Source organism: Dermacentor albipictus, unplaced genomic scaffold (genome assembly GCF_038994185.2).
Source record: "Dermacentor albipictus isolate Rhodes 1998 colony unplaced genomic scaffold, USDA_Dalb.pri_finalv2 scaffold_23, whole genome shotgun sequence".
NCBI lineage: Eukaryota > Metazoa > Arthropoda > Arachnida > Ixodida > Ixodidae > Dermacentor > Dermacentor albipictus.
In genome coordinates, this window is record NW_027225577.1 from 2,487,829 (window position 1) to 2,511,455 (window position 23,627).

The following is a 23,627-nucleotide window of genomic DNA, read 5'->3' on the forward strand; positions in this document are numbered from 1 at the left end:
CTTACCAGCTTTCACAATCGGCGCACAGGCGGGACACACTGTGCGGTAATGACGGCACACACTAATTCGTGAAGGCGAACTTTTTGTCCCGTCTTGGCATTGTTCATTTAAGGGAAACATAGCAACACAAATGTCAAGCTCAGTCTGCGTAGAAAACACCGCCCAGAAGGCAAAATTTTGATCATTGTATCCAACACACGGTCATAACACATGTTTCATAACATATATGTTTTTTTCTTATAGCCCTAATGCATCAGCTCATACCCTTAAAGGGAAACTAGAGGCAAGTACTAAGTCGACGTGGACTGTTTAAATACCATTTCAGAAACCTCGCAGTGCTTGTTTTGTGCCAAGAAAAGACTTAGTTTGTAAGAAATTTGATTCTGAAGGGCCCGAATACCTTCTTCGAAACTCAAATCTCCCGCCACCCTACTGGAAGAATGGTGATGTTGCATACGCCATCACCGCCCTTTGCTGCCGCCGATGAGTAAAGCAGCACCCGACAGACAGTGGCACTGAGCCAAGACGGAGTGGCGGATTCGCCGCTGCAGCTGCTGTTTGGTCACGTGGCGTAGACCGTTCGGGCATCCCGCAACATCACATGGAAGCTGAATTCATTGTTATTTGCAGTTTGTGAGAGTTTCGCGAGCCAGCTAAGCCAGTACAGCACTAAGCGATAAAGAAAGTACTGAAACGCGAGAGTGTGGGCCGCGCAAAGTAGAGTGATAACAAAACCTTTCGAATGCCCGCGTCGTTGGCAACAGTAGTTTCAATGACTTCTTTTTTCTGAACGTGAAATGGAACTGGACAAGTAGCATTTTATTTCATCTTATAATCTTATATCAGGATGTTTTGCAACGTGTAGTTGAGTACTAATGACAGAATTTAACTGAGGAGCGCTTACGTCATTGGGCAAGTGCTTGAATGTCTCGAGGGAATCTCTAATCATGTCCTCAATTTACCCCGATTTCTCTATTATTAAGGCTCTGTTCGCTACAATATTGAGGCCTTAGAAATTCTCGAGCACTAATCTATCACTTTAGCTTGGCGTAGTATTTGCCTTTAGTGCCCCTTTAAGTCAACTCATTGTTGCACTGATATATTGTTATATGCGGGATCACTGGAAGTGGACTGCACTGTAATACATCGAACAAGTAGTTAACCATGCCAGTTAACTGTCTGTTATCAATCTCAGCTTCAGTAGGCTTTTCCTATAAAAAGACAAGGCTCAAGGACTGAAGTCTAGGACATTGCAGAAATACCGTATTTACTCGCATAATGATCGCACTTTTTTTGTCAGAAAAATTGACGCAAATTCAGGGGTGCGATCATTACGCGGGTTAAATTTACCGCGGAAAAAAAAAATTTTTTTTTCGCCCCGCGTTTGCTGCGGGATGCGAGATTGCGGGTGCGGGACACCAAAACAAAAATGGCGGCCGGCAGAGCAAGCCGAGCGCGCCGAACGCGATTTTTTTTTCTTCTCGTGAGTACATTACGTGTATTGAAACAGTTTCTTCCGTATCAGTGATGAATAATATCGTTAATATCGGCAAGTTTGCGGCAGTAACGTAGCCATGTCCACTTTGAGGGGACAGAAACAGGTGGGCGCGCTTAGCTGCCAGTGACAGAAATGCATGGGTGACGTGCTGCGGAAACTGCGACATCTGTCTTCACTACTATCCTAATACGGCACGTTTCCGCTAAGGGTGGGCGAATATCTTAGCTGTGTTACAAGCGTCGGCGTATGAATAGGGTACACTTTTAACGTATCAGAGTAAACGTGGCTACTATCATTGCCGCGCGCGATTTGTTGCGTGCTCACGAGTGCAAAAGCAGATGAAAAGAATCGAAATGCGCCCTTATTGTTTTTGTTGAGATCAACCATTATAAAGCCAACCCATAATAAAGCCAAGATTGGTTGTACCTCATTTTGTCATAGATGTGCGGAAAGTGATGAAAGTAATGAAATGAGGCATCTACTTAAGAATGTTTTGGTGCGTGCAGGCCGCTTGGCTTGTCTTGAAGAGTCGTTCGCGTAGCATTCGACAGATGGTAAGCGCGATCATTATTAGCTAGACTTAGCACACGACATATCGCTGCGGCAAGTTCGGGGTGCGATCATTACGCGGGGAATAAAAAAAATCGAATTTTGACGACAAAATTTAGGGGTGCGATCATTACGCGAGTGCGATCATTATGCGAGTAAATACGGTAATGCTAAAGCCCTGGTCCTTGTCTGAACCAAGTCTGGTGTTCAACTGCAAACGCTAAGGTAATACTGGATCTCGCTAATACCACAATTATCAGCTGCAAGACAAAGGCCTCACAAACAGAATCACACCTATCTTGCCTCAACACAAATCCATATATGTGAATGCCATAACCTCATCACTCCATTGAATCCTCCTTTAGACTGGAAGTAATAATAAAAAGAGCCAAGTTTTACTTGTGCCATCACAGCATACCAAATTTCTTGTTTGGAAGCAAGACACCACTTCCAGTAGCCAAATTTCCGTTCAGTGTCTTTTGAAGTTCAGCAAAAAGAAGAGGCTACCATGGTTAATTTTGCATAATGAAGAAATTCCTGTGCAGCCTGTGGCTTACCTGAAGCAGCTCCGGTGCCGGCGCACTTTCAGCAGCCTTGTCCAAGGCCCACTGGACAATGTCATCAGCTGTTCGGCCACCATTGTACTCTTCCGCAGAGTGGCGGTCCTTCTTCCCAGCTGGGAAATACTTGATTGTTGGATAGCCCTTCACCTGTTTCAAGGAAAGATGAGAAGTATGCATGCGTGACCATACATTCAGCATTGCGCCCATTTTCAATTTCTGGCACAGTTGAACCTCAATATAACAAACCTCGACATAACAAAGTAAGTAGCTGACCATGCTTTATTTCGATGAGTATTGTACTGCTGTAACAAAACTGAAAATCCAAGGTCAGAGACAATAAAGTTCCTGCAAAGCAAACACAGTGGAACCTCATAGACAAGATCCTGTTACGTACGATTTACCAGCCCCAACCCAATTTTCACAACTGAGTCCACAAGAAATTATCCAATATAATTCACTTCTTTTTTTTACCGGTTCATGGCACCAGGATGTTTTGGCACCAACATTCAGTACATCGTCAAACCGCCCTCACGTGGTGCATTTTCCAGCTGCTAAATTCCAAGTAAACAAGAAAAGGCCCAAGGCACACACAATCAAGAACAGTACCTGGCTGCCACCGCACCTTTCCCGTAATACTCGCCCGTACATCTCAGACGAAAATGCTGGCACACGCTCAGTTTCCTACTCGGGTACCAGCAAATCTCCTTCCAGGATTGGTGCATGGAACATACACAGCTACTGCAGCCAGCCCTATAGCAATAAGTATCTTCACTTATCCATCTCTTAGCATGTGTGGCGTAGTGCCATTGTAAGCATACTGCACAGCTTTGATAGGCAACAAGCCAAATGCACCACACCGCAACACAAAGTGAGCCTCACATTTCGCTATTTCACTCTGGAGGCATCATATAGGCATTGTATTCTGGCATCACCCACCAACTCGATTTTGTTTCAGTCTCTCATCCCTGTCTTAATGCACTATGCAACAGGAAAACGACAATGTTAATCTTCGGTAATTATGGCCTCACCAGCTCGATGCGCATCGGCATCTTGTGCCGCAACGATTTGTGAAAAGTGACCATGTCACAACTTCCCGCCAAAAAATGCCTAGCTCGAAGAAGCTGCCTATTCAGGCCAAATTCGAGGAGTGCAAACATAAGCTTGCCAAAGCAATAATAACGACAATGCTATGCAACACTTTGCATTACGCAGATGACTGCTACTGAGCCTGTCAAACCTTTAGTCACTTCGGATCATACATCTTCAAAGTTGGTGCATCTTCAATGTAAAATTGCGGTTCTACTGTATTTATTTCCTCAGCCGTCCGAAGTATGTGGTATTCTGGTGGCTAAGATCTAAAACACTCGGCAACTGCAACTTTAAACAGTGCATTCTGGACATGCTTGCACAGTTTTGCCAATGGCACGGCTTGGCTGGCCTGCAGCCAGCAAGCCAGGCCATATGTGAAAGTTGCTTGCCTTGTTTCATGGGGCACTAATGCACCCATATGGGTTCTGGCTTTCAAGGTCACCTTCACTCACAGTTTACCTATGTGCCATCAAATACATGCGACTATGGAGACGAATGTCTAGGAAGAAAACATCTCCAAACATAATATAGTGTAGAACCTTTAACACAATACAGTATAACATTGTTAGTAGATACCTACTGAGAACTGGGCACACTTTGTACTAAATGGTACCAAATTTACTTGAATGCAACGAATTCTTTTTACCTAAACTAGAAGTGAAAAGTCACCCCCCCCCCCGTATTACATTCGAATGCTAGGTATAAAAATGCTAAGAAAGGCACCAAACACTCATCATTAAGCTCGCTTAATGTGCCACACTTACGTGTGTACCGATTGACCTGCTCCTTCAAAGTCACGCGCTCCAAATTCAGCGGTCAATCAATACACGAACCGCAGCCAGGGCAAGTCGCGAATGCGGTGCAAACGTGAAAAAGGCAGAGCAAACGACACCAATGAGAGCGCACCAGCGACTTGTCACCTTGGAGGGACAAAATGCGTGCGAGTGTTGTACGATTGGAGCACAAAATGGACGTACCTTTTTCTCACCACTAAGTGATTCTACGACAAGCATTCCCGGCACGCGAAATGAATGTGCCTTTTTCTCACCACTAGGTGATTCTAGTGACATAGCGATCCATTTGAGCCACTGGCGGTGCGTCCTAGGCACTTGTTTCCACGATAATGCCACGTGACCTATGCCACCGACTCCTCAGGCAGTGCATAGCGGCATTGTCTGTTCAGCGCTTCGACACGGTCTGTTCCTGCCTGCTTAATGTGCCTACATCCGAAATGGCGTGCTCTCGCACTCATTATACCATTGCCGTCAAACGCAAGGCTATTCTACTCGCCGAAAAAGTCGGTAACTCCGCGGCTGCAAGAAGCCTGGACATCAATGAATCGACGATAAGGGGGTGGAGGAAGCATCGCCAGGAGTTGTTCAATTGTAACAGTCATAGAAAAGGTTTCCGTGGGCCCAAGAAAGGCCGCTTCGCGGGTTTGGAGCATCGTCTTGCGGACTTCGTTGGTAAACAACGCTCCCGGCTTCTTGGTGTGGGCATTGAAATGCTTCAGTCCAAAGCACGTGAACTTGCACGAGACGCGGGTTCGGCGCCAAACCAATTCAAGGCATCGGGCAGCTGGACACAGAAGTTCATGCGAAGGGCCAGTTGTTCCCTTCGACGCACGACCTTGATTTGTCAGAAACTACCCAAGGACTTCGAGTCGAAACTTCTCACGTTTGAGCAGTATGTCATTGACCTCCGCCGCTCTACCAACATGCCACTTGGACACATCGGGAATGCGGACCAAACTCCGTGTACCTTGATATGCCAATGGTTAGGACAGTGCATAGGTCTGGTGAACACACACAAGTTCAGATTAGAAGCACTGGAAATAAAGAATCTGATAACAGTTATGCTCGCATGTTTGGCTGATGGTCGCAAGCTCCCTCCCTTCATTGTTTTTCGCCAGAAGACTATCCCGAAAGGAACATTTCTGAACAATGTTGTCGGATGCTGCCACAAGAAAGGCTGGATGGACTCGGGACTCGTCATAGATTGGATTTCCAACATTTGGGAGCGAAGGCCAGGTGCATTGCTGCATCCAGAATCAATATTGGTGCTGGGTTCTTTTAGAGGTCACCTCACATCTGGCGTGAAAGAAAAGCTGCAGCGTGATCGAACACATTTGGCTGTTATACCGGAGGAAATGACATCCATTCTTCAGCCCTTGGATGTTTGCTCGAACAAGCCGTTCAAGACAGGCTTACGGCAGCTGTATTGGGACTGGATTAAATGTGGATCTACATCAACACCTGCAGGGAGACTGAAACGCCCGAATGCATCTACTGTTGCCCAGTGGGTTTCAGCTGCTGGTATGTGCTGTCTCATGAAACAGTCTACCGCGCATTTAAGAAATGTTCTATTTCAAATACCCTCGACGGAAGTGAGGATGATCTACTGTGGGAAATAACTAGTGACAAAGAGGAGTCCAGCTGTGATGATGACAGCGATGGCGACATCAGTGGCGAGGATGAAGATAAGGCATAGTTTGCAGGTACTTCAATAAAGCTGCTCTCGACTTTTCCTATAGTTTGTTTTCTGCGTTTCATTCGTGTTCTATAGTTTCGGTTTCTTGCATTACATTCGCGTTTTTGCATCTTTGATCTTAAGCGTTCGCAAAGTTGAACCTCGCATTACAATTGTGCTCTTTCTTTCCCTGGTTTCGCCCTCGCAATGTCGACCCTCGCGTTACATTCAGGTAAATACAATAATATGCATTAACCAGCAACTACAGCTTTGCATCTCCTTAGTGCAGTGCCACAAATAAAGAACAGAGTAATGTGAACATCCTCTTAAGGGGAGATGCAGGTCGAAAATCGCGGTTTTTCTCGAAAATTATCCATTTTTGGTTTTTACTTGTTTTGTCAAGTTTAGTACCTCTACTTTTATGAAAATAAATATCAAAGCTGAATTTAAATGGGAAATGGATTAAAAATGCATTTAAAAAGCACAAGGTGGCTATTAAAAAAACCGAAAGTATGCTGTCTTCGAGCGTCTCGCCGCCGCCATGGCGCGGTTCCTCGCTGTTGCGGATCGCGTGAGATCAGCCAAGCCTCATTCTCTGAATCGCCACGGTTGCCTGGGCGTCTACAGCGCTAGAAATAATAAAGAAAAGCATGTTATTGCCGCGTTTTCCGAGCGCTGCGACCGATTTTTAAATCACGTGGTACGAAGCCGGAAACGCTATTGGCCATCATGCGCGTACATGTGGCGAAGCCTACTTGCTGGTTCCATGTTTCGTCGAGGTGCGCTTCACGGTGACGATCATTCGGCAACCAAGCAAGCGCACTCATCATGGAGTGAAACACCATGCGGTGCGCAAATATTGAGGTCGCCGGCGGAAATCTAAGGCAAAGGCTCAACCAGCGACAACTCGATCCATGGCCGCTACGGCGGTTAGGCCTAACGCAAGCGGCGCCGATCCCGCCCGTGTTACGAATGCCTCCGGCGAGTTTGAAGAGGCCTTAGAATACGCGAGTGCGTCGGAAAAGAAGATTGGACATTTCCAAGATGAGCAAAGAGCGCGTGATGAGGTGTCATCATTCATTACTGATTTGACAGCGCTCAACAATCTTGTGAGCGGCGCGATTTGCCCAACATGCCAGCGCTCAGAACTTCGTGTCCGGGAACCGGCCATGAAGCGCAAAGGACTCGCTTCGTTTCTGGAGCTACACTGCGAGAACTGTGCGTGCCCAAAAAGTGTTCTTTCCACAACTTATTCATCGCGGTGAATTGCGGCGTGCAGGGACACCAGCGAAGGTGCGCGCCGAGACTATGACAGCGGGAGCTCGCGTGAAAGATTCGCCGGCAAAGCTACTGTGGCAGCCCGTCCGATAGGAATTGGGTATGAGCAGCTCGTGCGGTTTTCATCAGTGATTGGACTCGCAAGGGCCGTGAGGGAGAGACATAAGCTGCAGGAAGTTTCTAGTGACAGTCGCTGTTTTATGAACAATTTTCTTCTTTTATGTCAAAATTTGATTGGAATTCAAGCCCTCTTTTGTAAATAAACATGCAATTAAAACTTCAAATGCGTTTTTCTCAAAATGAAATTTTGGGCAATTTTTTTAGTTTGCCCCTCACGTTTTTGGCACTTCTGATGCTTGGATTTGAATGAAATTTTGCACACATTTTCTCTGAAGTGTGAGGAGTGCCATTATCTCTCTCAAACATAAATATAGGTCAAATATTTACAAAAAAATTTAAATTTCCACATGGTGGTGTCATGAAAATGTAGAAAATGTAGACTTGCCAGGTTCAAATTTTTCACGTCATTAGCATATTTTGTATGCACTTTATAATTTGCTTTTGGCACTCTACAGTTTATATGGATCAAAATGAGCCATCAATGACCTGTGATTAGGGAAGTTAAGTGTGACAAAAATGGGGGCTAAAAAGGTGCAATTTTGCACATTGGCATCGAATAGAACAACAACTATGCAACTTACAGTGAAACTAATTGCAGGGTTGAAATCAGCAAAAAAAACTAAATTAATAGGTGGAGTTTCATAGCTCTAAGTCAAAAATTAAAGGAAAAGTGTCTTCGAGTAGCATCTCCCCTTAAGTGTCACTTAAATGTGCACGATGAGGAACCTTCAACACAGCCACAAAGCCTATGTGGTTGTGCTCTATGCTGCGGCTGCCACCCTTCTGCACATTTACAATGCTTATGTGAAGAGCCATTACCACACCCACATCAGTTTTTGCAATTTCCAAAAAGGCTGGAAATCTTCTGCAGCACAGCTCCGTGTCAGCTTCACTGTGACTCAAGGCAGCAATGTTAGATCTTACATGACACGACGTGATTTTGGGTATGCAATGACTGGTAGCGATACAAGAAGCCACTTGGGCTTTAGCAAATCCAGTATCTTACTCTATGGAGATGGGATCACGTATTCATCACAACTACGAGGTTATACCAAGACAGGTCGGGCACCAGAACTTGGAAAAAAAGTCGCTATGCACCACCATTTCAGAAAGTGTCCCTTGCAGCCCTGTGGGAAGTACCACGCACATGGAGTGCTGTCAGAGCCAGACATCATTCACAAAGGCTGAAGAGCAGGCCAGCTGCCCGAAAACCGGGATAAGCCGGCTGCTCATCCACAGCCCTTCCTAGAATGGATTATGGTCTCATCACACAGCAGTACCACTGACTCGACAAGGCTATCAAGATAGCACAATAAAGCAGTAAAAGTAAGAACTTTGCTGTGTCAAAAATTTTGTTCATGGTTTCCCCGTTAAGTAGAAAATAAAATCATTAAATCATGAATTACTACAACAAAGTTCACTAGGCTTACATTCAACTAGGCACATATTGGTGGACAAGCAGAACACCGTACTTACTAGAGTGTAATGCGACCACGATCATAACATGGGGGTCAACTTTCCAGTCATGGAAAATAAAAATAATGGTGTGAATGTAACGAGATGAAAAAAAAAAATGATGTACATCTATTGAAGTACAATTTGGAAACAAGTTCTTTTTCATCCGTCGTCGCCGTCGGAGGGGGTAATGGAGCTTTATACTTAGGCAGTGTTCTCAGGCGATCACTTTCGGAGAAAGTTCCACTTCCACAAAATTCCACAAATGTTGGGACAAGCCTAGCCTTCGATCTCCGATAATGATCACCTGAGAAGCCATCTTTTGTACCATTGAGCTCGTTGGGACACTAAAGGCAATATTAAGTCAACGTGGACTGTTAAAATACCATTCCAGAAACCTCACAGCACTTGTTTCATGCCAAGAGAAAACCGTGTCTGAAGGGTTCGGTTACCTTTAGCACAATTCATATTGCCCGCCCCCACGCGGAGGAGTGGCGACGTTGTACACGGTATCTCCTCCCTTTACAGCCGTCTGCGAGTAAAACAGCACCCGGATGATGGCACTAAGGTTTCTGGTGCAACACGTAAACCCACAAGCTTTGGAGAAGCCTAACCATGACAGAGTTAGATTCGCCACTGCAACAGCTTTTGCTTAACCCTTTGAAGGTTTTTGCCGTACATGTACGGCGGCAGTTTTCTGTCCCGCAAGGTCTTTGCCGTACGGGTACGGTTCCAACCCTCCGTTTGAAATTTCGCGCTATAATGACGATGCGTGCTCACAGTGAGGTGCTGCCACCTCTTAGCACTTACAAGAAGCGTGTGAAATTTGTGCTACCTTATTGGGGAGATAAACAGAACCGAGTGCTAGCTTCAGCGCGTCGCTCAGACTGTGGCAACGCCTCTTTGGCGGTTTCGGTTTCGCTGCGTGATCGCAACGGAGGCGTGCGAAGCGTCATTTTCTTTGTCGGCACTCTCTTGCGGGGTGGTGGAAGTTGATTTCGCTCTTGATTGGCACTGCTCTTAGCTTGTTTATCAGCGCCGTTCGCGAGGTATTCTCGCTCTCAGTGGCAACGCGCTTTTGCCGTTTCGGTTCCGCCGCATGATCGCAACGGAGGCGCGTGAAACGTGGTTTTTCTCTTTGTCGGCACGCTCTCACAGGGGCGGCGGAAGTTGATTTCTATCTTGATTGGCACTGCTCTTAGCTTGTTTATCACCAACGTCTTAGCTTGTTTATCACCACCGCTCACAAGGTATTCTCGCTCTCTGCGGCAACGCACTTACGCAAGAGGGTGCATCAGACCTTTGTGCGAGGCAGCCGCACGCAGATATGTCATGTGTGCGCCAACACAACTCCTCGCTCCAAGAGAACAGACACGCATTTTAGGTGTGCAGACTGCGATAAGGCGCTGTGTGTAGACCAGTGTTTCAAGCAGTACCACGCTCGGAAATACCATTGAACATTTTGCAGTTCAGGGTGATGCCGACACCAAAATACTGTTCCTAATTATTTTTTAGTATTTATTCCCGACTTTCTACATTTTGTACATTCAAGACCCGCAATTAAGTAATTTGACCACCTGGGAAAGTTATTTTCAAAATAATTTGACCCTCAAATGGTTAAGTGGCGTGGACAGTTCGGGCATCATGCGACATCGCAGAGACATGGAAAAATCTCCGATACTTGCATTTCGTAGGAGTTTCACGAGCTAGCAAAACCAGCGCAGCACTACACGATAACAAAACTAAACGCGAAGGCATGGGCGGTGCAGAGTAGCGCAAAAACAAAACTTTTCGACCGCCAGCATTGTTTTAGTTGAAATTAGTTCTTTTGTTTCTAAACATTGAATAGAACTGGACAAGTAGCATTTCCTTCTTTCTTATAACACAATACAAGTATGCTTTTATTACAAGAAGTTGAGTACTAGCAACAGAAAAAGAAGTGCCTTCGTCAGCTGGCTAGTACTTGAATGTCCCTGGCGAGTCGCAAATTGTGTCCTGCATTTACCTCTATTTCTCCATTACTAAAACTTTCTTCGCGATAATATTGACGCCTTAGTCATCCTCAAGCATTAATAGATCACTTTAGCTTGATTTATATCTGCCTTTAATGTCTCTTTACGTACTTTTTAAATTAAAATACCGCACAACCATTTCATTCGGGTGCTGTACCAGGCCACTACAAGGTCCACAGAGCCTTTCCAACTGGCCTTGCTTTTAACCCTTTCGCTGTCGGACCTTTCTGACCGTGACGCACCCCCAGTGTCGGCTTGGTTTCAGGGAACGAGCATAACAGGGAATGAACATAGCAATTTATTTTTGATTATGATTGGTATACAAATAACAGTCAATGCAATATGCACATTTCAGTGTTCTGCAGCTGTTGTTAGTAAACATCATCAGCCTGACTATAAAATCCGTTCAACATCCGAATCTGACGATGCGGAACCCTCTTTCTCGCATGCGACTCTGTTCGAGTCTGAATCCGAGCTCGGCTCGTATTCTGAATCGGAATTGAGCCACCGCTCCAATGAGCAGACGAAGGTCCCGCGCACTCAGCCATCCGAAAGTAACCGCGTGCAGGGAGGAGGATGCGCGTTCAGTCGCCCGCACAAGAGAAATGGGACATTGCGTGATCAAGAAGACAAAGGGAGATGGAAAAAGGCTAAACAAAGTTAGAAGGGCTTTATGTTTACTGCTGCAAGTCGGAAGCGAGGGTGCGGCGAGAGAGCGAAAGCAGCAATCGAGTCACCCTTTATGGAGAGGCAACGGCACGTGCGCCTGAACTTGACGCGCCGTAGCAGACACACCAACAGAAGAAAAATAAAAACCTTCAAACCAGCGGAGAAGGCAGAACAGCCCTTGAACCCATAACCACACGCGCGCCACTCAGCAAAGAGAAAGTGGGGAGTAGCAGTCGCACCATACTCTTCAATACATGGATGTCGGGGCGAATATACGAACTTGTAGAAAGAGTCAACAGATAGCGTGGCCAATCCAGGAGCGCCAGCTTTGCGCTCAGGCGCGAAATTTTGAACGCACGATAGAGAACGTACCGGTACGTCAGTGACGCTGTTGGGGGGGAAGCGCGATGACGTACCGGTACGTCCGTGACAGCGAAAGGGTTAAAGAGGGCTTCCTGCTGGTACCTTCATCTAAGAATTGTCGACCTCTAGCAGCTGGGCCATGGCGGAGTTTCCCAGCTTCTCGGTCATAAAAATTGCTCTTTTCTCAAAGTGGGCGTAATACAGAGCATCATAACTTCATTAATGAACAGTCTAAGCACGAAAGAACACAGGGTACAGCAGCACCATAACTAAGATAAGCACACAAGCACAATGAAAATGGCATCAATTTGCAAAAAAAATTTTCGACTTTGGTTGACTTGTCTGTGGATAGGATTGAAACAAAGGTGCAGGTTGCCACCGTAACACTAAAAACTACGGGATTTAGAATATTTGTCTTACAATTATCATTTTTGCCATTATTCAAATGTAAAGCGAGGGTTGAGTATAAGCAACAAAAATAATGGGGGGAAAACTCGTTACAATCGAGTAAATATGGCACATAAGTAAGAGACTGGCTCACAGCAGCATTGTCCACAAATGCATAAGCCCTGACTGTCTACTATGGAACTTCATTAGAGACTGCAGTGCGATTTTGCATGAAGCAGCAGTGACCTTGTAGCAGTCATGTTTTGCAACATTTGAAATTATTTGATGTCCCTGGCATCCGTCAAACAGAAATTCAATGCTGCATGTACAGCAAGACTAGACATCCCTTTGAGGAGCCAATCATCGAGTTACCATATTATTTTTTAATTTCCAATTTGCCTACACAAACAGCTTATGGATACATGCAAGCACTATGTTAACAGCAGATGACACACCTGTACCTAACTCGCAGGTTTGTCACAGCATTCATTGGAACTGCTTTGTATGTGCTCATTAGGGAGCATATCTAAAGTCAAACAATGAATATCAGTAAGTGCAGTGGGTACTAGGCAAAATGACCCTATACAATAGATTAGCCATTCTAGAATGGTGGCATGGTACTGCTGGAAAAGAGCAAAGCAGCAGCAATACAGCACTCACGTCGTACTGGGAAGCAAGCCCCTGGTGCACAGTGGCGTCGACAGCACCCAGCTTGACCTTGCCCTTCAGCTCAGTAGCTGCCTTGGCCCAGTGGGGCGCCAGGTTCTTGCAGTGGCCGCACCAGGGGGCAAAGAACTCTACCAGCCAAAGGTCATCACTCTTCAGCACCAACTCCTCGAAATTGCTGTCGTCCAGCTCAACCACGTCACCCTGGAAGAGATGACAAAATAATGTCGCTAAACGCCGAACTCCTCCCTGCAAGGGTGACCAGCATGGCTATTTGCTCGCTATTAACGTGGTTTCACTGTCCCTACAATGTTATGTGCCACATTTAACCAGAGCTGAACTGTGCTGTCAGAGCCTGAATTCATTCCTTAGGGCTGAAAGGGAGCCTACCACCCCAGAAAACCTGGAAGCAAGTGGACCACCCATGCACAGCCCTTCCTAGAATGGATTAAAGGTCTCATCACACAGCTTTACTGGACAGCAGATCCGGTATGGCTCCTTAATATACTATGGCTGCTTGTGGGGTGTTCTTAACCAATTTCAATTCTTTGTTAGGGAACATTTTTCATTTAACAGAGAACATCAGCAAATTCAGTAATATCGCACAAAAGTTCCAAGTAATGAATGGCTAATATAGTCCCAGAAACAAAGGCCAGGAGGAACAAACCTTTCCACTAGTGCCACTGCCTCCAGAGGTGCGCTTGCCGAGCCTCTGGTCGACAACCTTGCGAGCTTCCTGGAGGGCAGCCGACGCAACACCATCGGCAGTGCGCGGCCCGCTGTAGTCCGTCGGGCTGTGCTTATTGGCACCAAATATTTTGACCGTCGGGAAGCCCCTGACACCATACTGGCCTCCGAGAGACTTGTCCTTGTCAGCGTCCACAGCACCGACCTTGACTACACCCTGGGTGAACCCGGTCAACAGCAAACAAAAATGTCAGCAAAAACCAGTACCAAGCAAACGACTCTCCCATTTCCACAGCATGAACTGAATGAACACTTTTGCACAAGTCTACCACGGCAGTTGAACTCTTTCAAACCAAAATAAGCTACTTGCCCACAATAGTTTCTGAGGACATTAAAAGAGCCGAATTTCCGCCTTGCCTAAACATCGTCAACTGATGCATGCTCTATGCAGGCTCATGCACAATTTATGAAGTGCCTCTACAGGCTGTGCACCCAGACCATAAAAAGAGTACTGCTTTTTATTTTTAAGAACTTCGCTTTCCAAGAACTTTACAAATATATGCGTGTTTTCTCCATACAGCATAACAATATCTACTTTCTCCTTCAACACTTGCAAGTTTGAACATAATGTTTCTTCTAGTCATTCATTGAAGATTACCTTCAAGAAACATGGAAGAAAGAGGCACTGCCTTAACAAGGACTAATCAGTAGTAGGTAATGGCTGCCTCGCTAGAGTACTATGCAATCTAAATTATTACTACAGAAGCTGAAGACAGGCAGCGAAATGGCTTGCTTAAATTTTTTTTGACTGGAATATGAAACTGGAAAGAGCCCCATCTACGACAACAAGGCTTGCTCAATTTCTCCAAACAAACCATAATGACGAACAGCACCAAGGTTCGATAAGTCATAGATAACTGACACCTTCATAAGTTTACGGTTTTGAGCCATCAAGCCCGAGCCTAGTTTTTCCAACATAATGGAAGTAGAACAGAAATTTGGACAGAGTGCTACTTATTTGTTATTAATATTCTTCCTTGAATTTGGACATGAATGTCCAAGGATAATGTTACAAGCTATAGCTAAAAACTACAATTTTAGCAACAAATGTAAATTTCGAAGTGCACTGAACATAGAGAAAAACTGAACAGAAGTCCCCAAATTGTCAGCTTACTAGCCGATTACGTTAGGGCCGCAGTTTTAAAATGAAATTACCATACTATATCGGAAAATATTCATCCCAATCCTGCAGCACTACAATGACGAAACATGCCACACTTCATATTTTCCACTGCAACAACTAGAGCTTTTAATAGAGATCCCATGCAGCGTGTGAGTAGCGAAGTTCTCTACAAGCCATATTCTTCAACTACAGAGGCAGAAGTGTGCTTCAGTAGTGCTGTCAGAGCCAGAATTCATTCCTTAGGGCTGAAAAGGGAGCCTGTTGCCTCAGAGGACCTGGAAGCGGTCGGCCACCCAGACACAGCCCTTCCTAGAATTCAGAGCCAGAATTCATTCCTTAGGGCTGAAAAGGGAGCCTGTTGCCTCAGAGGACTTGGAAGCGGTCGGCCACCCAGACACAGCCCTTCCTAGAATGGATTAAAGGTCTCATCACCCAGCTTTACTGCTCTGCCCGGCAAGTCTATGTGTGCGAACCATAACAACGCCTCCCCAGTTGGAATGCCAGGTTGCGAACGTATGTGACCCGCTATATTATCGAAGTGTCTGAAATCGCACATATGTTTTAAAAAACAAAGATGTGATGAAACTTCCCAAGTCACTTTATCAGCACTACTTCCCTATTACTCGGGCTGGCCAGTGAACAACAAAGATGGCAGTTCACTGGAATGATTAACTAATACCCCTGTCACACAGGCAAACTAAAGCGCAATTTGAGCAAGGGCACTTCAACGCGCCGAGTGTCATGTTGGCGGCCCGCTGCTGCACAAGAAAGAAAAAAAAAAAGTGTTCTTCCAAATTAGTGGCGTGGCAATTGGTGTGGCTGTAAACAGCCAGTGAACAATGGTAGCTTTTGCTGTTTTTGTTTTTCTTTGCAGTGTGCCACATTTGTTTAGCTTGTAACGTCACCAATTTTTAAAATATGTTATTAAATATTAATTCTGACTCTGCTTTCCATATTACTTGGCTTACTTTTTACACACTGCTAATGAGGCTACGCACTTCGCCACCGTGAAGTGTGCTCGCCGAACACACTCGCCGAAAAGTATGCTCTGCAGCAAGTGTAACTATGAGCTCCCATGTGGCAGCCTGTGAATGACACTGGCGGCGAAATGCAATCGCTCAAAGTGCACTTAAGTTAGCCCATGTGACAAGGGTATAACACTTCGACAACCAGAAAAACAAAAATCAACAAGGGACATCCCCGTATTGCATGTACCTTAAGTGCAGAAGCCGCCTTAGCATATTCAGAAGCAAAAGACTGGCAGTGGCCACACCTGAAACAGGAAGAGATAGTGTAGGAAATTAACAAAGCTCGGTTCTAATTAGACAGCTGATTAATGTGTAGTTATTATTGCAAAACTTAGCAGACAACAAATGTAGATTAGTGCCAAACACATATTGCATATGCTACTCGTTCCCTATATATATCTCCAGCCTTAATCTCAAAGGAACAAAACATTCTTGCCTGCGAAACACAAAGGCCAACTGCAATGATCTGTCACTGTATATATATACATACATATATGCATATATATATAGACACACGCACACACACACACACTATTGAAGCAGTCTTGGAAAAATTGCAGGACGGGCAATCGTCTCACCACCATTACACCAAGTATTTTTAGAATATAAGAATATTTAAATTGCCTGTCGAATATAATCATCACCATATTTATTTTACAGTTGTATTATTTACAACACAGCTGTAATGCTTGAAACTAGAGTGCACAAATAGGCAGAGATCGCATGCACACTAGATCAAGATGCATAATGACTAATTATCCAGTTATCACTAATGAAGCTTTTACCTAATTCTTTCATAGCTAATTGTACCCAGTGAGACTTTATGAATTTTTTTGGTCTTTATGCCATAAAAACGGCTGTACTAGTCCATGCTAGACTGGGCACCCCATATTTCCCATACAGGATCAAAGGAAGGATGTCGTATGCTATATTGAAATTATATGCTCACTACGAGTAAATGTCAAGGCTAACACAAACAGATGGTAAAGCTATGGCACACAGACAAGCCTCAGCTATTGCTCAGAAGCTCAACCTTGAATTGGCCAACGTCTAAATATATTCACTGCATAATTCTCATGACAAAGGCTAAAGAGGCACAAAAGGCCAATACGTTAAGATGTGCAGTATTGCTAGGTTATAGTTCAGACAATAAACAGGGCACCTTTCACAGCAGTAAATGTCTCACACAAGCCAAAAAGAAAAGTGAAAATCTAGTAGTGATGCGACATTGACATTCTTGCCTCTTCAGCTCGCTATGATACCAGAAAATGCAAGAAAGATTAAACATGGACTCGTTCAGCAATTACATATATGTTGAGAACAAGTTCAATGCTGGTAGCCTTTGTAGACTTTTCTCACAGAAAAGTCAGAACCAGCAAAATAACTTAAGCGTAGGTTGCTGCACAAGGGTACTATTGCTGCCATAGCCAGATCACAAAGATTGAAAGCCAAGTTGGGGCCTCTGCTGCCATATTCTGGGATAAATAAGCTCAAATGTGCAAACTCTTGGGATTTTAAACATAAGCCAAACAGCCCTTCTAACTTTTTCGCATTGATTTTGTGAATTTTCACTGGGTATATTAAAGCATTTATGAATAGCTAACTACGATTATTCACAACTGTAAGGAAAAACTACTTTTCCTGCACAATGACATAGTTCCTACAGACATTTTAGAGGTATGGCTTATCATACAGCTTTTGCGACTTCTACAGGGAAACTAAAACTTAACCGAAGTTACGAGCTGAGAAAAAACACCTGTAGCACAAGTTCCTTGTGCACAGATTATCTGGTCAACCTGTAAGTGATTACAAGTTTTTCAACTGAAGTGTTTGGAAAATGGCAGCAGCCTACTGCATTGGTGATAGTAACCAGGACAGAAAATTTACTCCAGCAGAGCCTTTCCCTTTTTTTTTCTTTTTTACTACAATGCAGATAACCTGAACTAATGCAGAGGACTGCCACAGTTGCCTTAGAAGTTTCATTTACACGGAGCCCTAAAATAATGTCTGTGCAAGAATGGGCATTGACAAACATTGCGGACCTTACAGTTTCAGAGTCACCCCCCCCCCTCCCCATCAGGCCCCTTTGCACGTTTTTGTTGTAAGCCGCTATCTGGGGAGTGTTTTATAGAAATAATTTTTCATGTCAGTTCATTATTAAAGGAGATGGAAAAAATTTAGCTGTCCTGTTACCATGCCAACAGGAGCACAGCGTCACTGCCAATGGAGACACCTTCTTTGCCTTTACAAGCTGCCACAAGCGGTGCTCCTCCCCTGCCCTCTCCCATACCTGGGCTGAGGGACCAAGTCATGTTTACAAGAAAAGCCCTGCCTCCATTTTCTTTCTTCCTTTTTTGCCACATAGTGTGCTTCCTGAGGCGGCAGTGAGTGTTCCCCATTGGTTGATTAACAGAAGTCATCACGTGCCATGGTAGGTGACGCTGCAAGCAGTCCAGTGCATCTTAAATGAAGGCATTTGTGTGCATCTCTCTCAATAGAAGCAGGGCTCCCTCGAGAGGTTGGCGCGTGGCCTTTTGTTTGAATTTTCAACCATTTCAGCACCACGTACTTGGCAAACATTATCACCACTGAGTTATAAACGTGCCGCACTTTTCTTTGCAATGCCCAAGCCTAGTTGGGTGTACTTTAAGTGGGTACTAAAGAAAAACTACATCAATTTAGGCTGAAAGAGCATTCTTTTGGGACTTTCATTGATGTTGTAGCATAAGTTGACTGCTAGAAGTGAAAATGAAGACCAAAGTACCATTTCTAAAATTTTACGCTGAAAGCCCAGCACTGGTACATATTATTTAGGCCATTACAGCTCAGCAGAAGTTCTTGAAACTTGCTAGGTTCAGTCGATGGCTCTTCTAGAATACAATGTCATCCATCTCTACCGATAACTAGACGTGAGGAGATGCTGCTAAAATCCATTACGTCGGGTGTGGCTGGTGCGGGAAGTAAAAGGCAGCCACCACCACAAGTCTCATTTTCGCATCTTTTCTGGCTCGCCATGCCACCTCTGGCTACCGTAATGGTGGCTTTCGCGGTAATGTAGACACATACTGTCCTAATACAGTTCAACTTATTTTTCTTTTAATGTCTCTCATCCAGCTGGCCAGGACAGCTAAGAGACCAGGAGTAATATCTCACCAGGGTGCATAAAACTCAACAACCCAGACTTCGTCACTGTCGATGACCCTGTTCTTGAAGTTTGCTGGGGAAAGATCCACAACCTCCGTGTGCGGCCCATACATACCCAGAGCCACAGAGCAGAGGACTGGGAATATGGCAAGAACCGCTAGAATACACGAAAAAGAAAAAAAAAATATTATGAAGACACATGCACAATCCAGTCACTAGTAGTACAGAATCCACAATTACTTAGTTTAGCGCAAAACAATGGACACGAGAAAGAAGACCCCCCCCCAGGACAAGGCGCTACTCTCAACTGACATTTTATTGAGTCACTGCTTTATAGAAAGCAGAATCCAGATGAACTTGCGGTACAGAATGCTTAACGAACATCCTGGAAATGAAAAGAGATTTGTCAATCAATCGCTCCCACTACGAGTTGACAATACGCTTGAAACCTTTCATGCCCAATATCTTTCTGTTGGGACTTCAAAAGTGGAGTTAGGAATTATTAAACAGTGCTTATTCAAAAATGGGGGTTACGTGTGTGGTGACTGATTATCGCAGTTAAGCTGGCTTTTAACCAGAAATGAATTGCCAGAACTGCAATCTTTGAGTGTGCAAGGTATTATACCTGCTGCACCAGAATTGTAGCCCAGAGAGCAGTACATGACTGTGCTTCGGGGGTAGATTCTGTATTCCCCGCAATAATGCGCCAAGCTAACCATGGACATTCTTGGCTGCCTCCAGATTTATTATCTTGATCGCCACAATGTTTCCCTCGTTCAGGCAGCTTATATTTGTGCCATTGACATGTGCATTATGTTTAGCACTGTTTAGAAAAAATATGTAACTAGCCCATCATTCAACGTGGGTCTGGTCAAGTATTGTTCCCTCTCTACCCTGTTCATTACTTGCACTATAACAATCTATTACAATTGCACAATCTCTGGTGACACTTTACTCTGTCAATTTACGCCATGTGCAGATGGAGAGTCCCTAGAACACAGCAAAGGTTGGAGGGCAACATTTTAATTAACCTTCCCCTCCCTACGTTTCCTTACTCCACACGTTAAAAGCAGAACACTAGTCAACATAGCTACTCAACCTAGCAATTACATTACAGCTCAAGAACCCTGCCAAGCATGCAAGCTTCCATCATTAATGCAAGACAACCTATCCATTTCACGATGCAAGTAGGCCCCGTCAATGTACATACACAATATATCCCCCAGCTGGATGACGAGGACTTCAGAATAATTTCAACAGCAGCTGTGGTGAATGCACGGGCTTCAAATTATGGCTGAACCCAAGAGGCCTGGAGTGGCAGGTTCTAGCTAATTCAACTTTTTTACTTCAGCAGTGGAAGTCTTTCCAGTGAATGAAACCATGCATTCCCAGAAATTTGTAGACATTCCCACTGCCACCTTAAGGAACCATTGCAAGCTGCTGGGGCTGCCTGCAATCAATTATATGACAAGCTTCATACCAATTCCAGTAGTCGAGGGAAATTTTGCACTGCAAAGTTTCAATCAATCACTGTAAACCATGGCAACACATAAATGCTACCGTAATTTCGTACAGCTCCACCAGAAAGGCATGTGGCAGCTTTACTTTCTCCCTCTTCGACGTTCCATTATGTTGTATGCTACGCCTGCAATGTTTCTTTACAGATGGCTAAGTTCATTTAATCAAAGTTTTCACTAAATAACTAAACTACGACATGTTAAAGCATATGCTTGCACATGTATTCAACTAGATTAGATATTCAGACAGCAACATTCACCACAGTTGCTTCAGTAATAGAAGCAATCAGTTTGATGTGCAACATGTTTATAATAGCCATATTGTAGCAGCTTGAGGCTAAAAAGACTAATTGGTACTGAAAATGAACTCAGAAGGGTTGCTGTAAGAGGCTGAAAGTGCATAACATGGCAGCTACACCAAGCCCATTCTTGCTTAGTGGCAATACTGTCAGTATGTGTCAACACTAGTGATCTTAGTATGAAGCCATGGAATGTGTCATGTTTTTGTTCACGACTTGCTGACATCAAAGCCACATCAAACATCAAGTAGTACCATAGCATTGCGTTCCCAGCACAGTTATGATTGGCATTAATTGATCCACGCCTTTAGTCTTAATTCTGGTACAAGTTTTACTTCACACTATTTCAAAAAGTCAAATAATGTGGCAGCTGCAACCAATGAAATTTCTGTAATAAGTCTGCATCCAGAAGAACAAAAAAGTGACCCTAACTACGGCTTTTCTGGCGATTCGCTTATCTGCAACATTAAGTCCTCTACTAAACTGGCATAGAAGTATTCATAAAAATGATCATAATGCCCTTCGTTTCATCATGTTAACAGCCCCACCCCTTTGTCGTGCTGGCAATCCACATATCCCCGGCACTTTTATGAAGCTGCACACAATATATTCACGTGGCTTGGCCAAGCATTAAATAGTTGTAGCAAATATTACCGAACTGAGAATCCCGCAAGTACACCATAGTCAACGCCAGATTTGAAACGGAAATCCTACATAGCCTGATGGTATCGGTCATCCAATGCCCTTATCTCGAGTTTTCACTAAAGCAGGCGACAGTTCTGTGCTTCGGCTATGTCCGACGCCAACGTGACCTTGACTAATTTTACACAATTAGTCTGCCGCGCGTTAACAGGACACGGAACGCGCTGCAATCTGCACTTCGTAGGGCGGGTTGCTTTTTAGTCACTTCGAAGACAGAACGTGGGAAAGCTACACGTAGCACTAGGCGTGACACTTGACGCATCCCAACATGAGATTCTCAAGTCCACACCACGTGGCCTGCGCTGCCTCGAATGCGTACATTTACTCAGTACTCCCAGCCGAAATTAAGATGATTTGCATAACATGCGAACCACGCAAGTTTGTTCATTCAACGAAAATGCCCTTATATGGAGAACACAGTGGGCGCACACGACCTGTTTCGTGACCAACAACGGTATTAAATAGGGGCGTTACGATTTAGCTGCAATCAATATAATGCCAAATTACTTTGCTGACGCGCGCTTTGCGACGTACGAACGGTGAAAAAACAAACGTGTCAGCGGGCTGACAATGCGCGGGTGGACACACAATGCCCCGAGTGACACGCACATAATCACGCTATGCACAAGCCGCGGCCCGAAGTTAAATTGACTTTACTACGACGAGAAAGTACGTTATTTACATCTTGGTGAACTGGAGAAAAGCACATTTACCATACGTGCGGCGATCGCATCACGACCACGCCACGACATCGTGAGACAACGATGGCAGCTCTGGCTGCCCGGCGCCGTCTTTGTTCGTAACAAGATACGATCGTCATCATCTTAGGAAAAATGTCTTACCTATTGCCATGGTGACCTTGTGAAATAAGTTAGTTTTGGTTAAGTTTTGCAGAAATATACAAACTAGACTTGACGGAAGAGCGAAAATGACGAAGAGCCACGCATTTGGAGCGGCGGTGTTTAAAACCGCACCGAGTCTCGTGGCCGATGGTGATTGGCTGGCCGGCAGCCTACATGCTGACAAAACCAAATGACAAAATACATTGCGTAAAACTATAAAAACACTGCTTATAAAACAAAAATAACGTTATTTTACCTAAAAATGCCGTCATTTATGGTTTACCTTTAAAGATAATTTGATTTTTTTTTGTAAATGCGTTCGCAAGTTTTAACAGGTGGCAGCACACAACAAGAACCAACGCGATTGAAATATAATGGCGCGCGTTTTGAATACGCGAAAAGCCGCCGGTTCAGCATTATCGGTGTAAACCGACAAGGACGGAAAAAAGTATTCCGAATTTTATGGGGCTGTATTCGGTTTTAACAGGAAAGGGTCTGGGAAAGCAATTTTACTGAGAACTAAGATGGCAATCAGCTGGCATCTGCGACCTTTATCTGATCCGATGTAAGGAGCTACGTACGCGAAATCTGGGTCACGCCTCAGCCTGCCTCCCCCCCCCCCCCCCAAGCAATATTTTACTATATTTTATTTATTTGCTTCCATTTTGCCTGCCGCTACAACGACAAGGAGGAATGGGAAGGGGGGTATGGATAGGGAAGCTAGGTAACCCCAGGGGCTTAGAGGGACACTAAAGGCAAATGCTAAGTTGGCGTGGACTTTTTAAGTACCATTCCATGGTGTTGGGCTGCTGAGCACGAGGTCGCGGGATCGAATACCGGCCACGGCGGCCGCATTTCGATGTGGGCGAAATGCGAAAACACCCGTGTACTTAGATTTAGGTGCACGTTAAAGAACCCCAGGTGGTCGAAATTTCCGGAGTCCTCCACTACGGCGTGCCTCATAATCAGAAAGTGGTTTTGGCACGTAAAACCCCATAATTTAATTTTTTAAATACCATTCCAGAAACTGTGAGACGCTTGTTTCGCGCCAAGAAAAGACTTAGTTTACGAGTAAATTGCACCTGTAGGGTCCGAACACCTTTCTTG

General features: G+C 44.7%; 1 protein-coding gene across 1 annotated transcript in view; it reads right to left on the reverse strand.

The window, feature by feature from the left end:
- The window catches only part of LOC135898890 (protein disulfide-isomerase A6 homolog), a 35,612-nt gene extending 12,931 nt beyond the window's left edge, over window positions 1–22,681 (reverse strand). The window contains exons 1-6 of the mRNA XM_065428086.1: window positions 22,521–22,681; window positions 19,170–19,317; window positions 16,204–16,261; window positions 13,786–14,022; window positions 13,113–13,322; window positions 2,605–2,757 (exon numbers count right to left, since the gene is read on the reverse strand). Of these exons, the coding sequence (XP_065284158.1) occupies window positions 2,605–2,757; window positions 13,113–13,322; window positions 13,786–14,022; window positions 16,204–16,261; window positions 19,170–19,317; window positions 22,521–22,530 (816 nt within the window). The 5' untranslated portion in view covers window positions 22,531–22,681. The remainder of the gene's footprint in view (window positions 1–2,604; window positions 2,758–13,112; window positions 13,323–13,785; window positions 14,023–16,203; window positions 16,262–19,169; window positions 19,318–22,520) is intronic.
- Window positions 22,682–23,627: the final 946 nt, after the last annotated feature.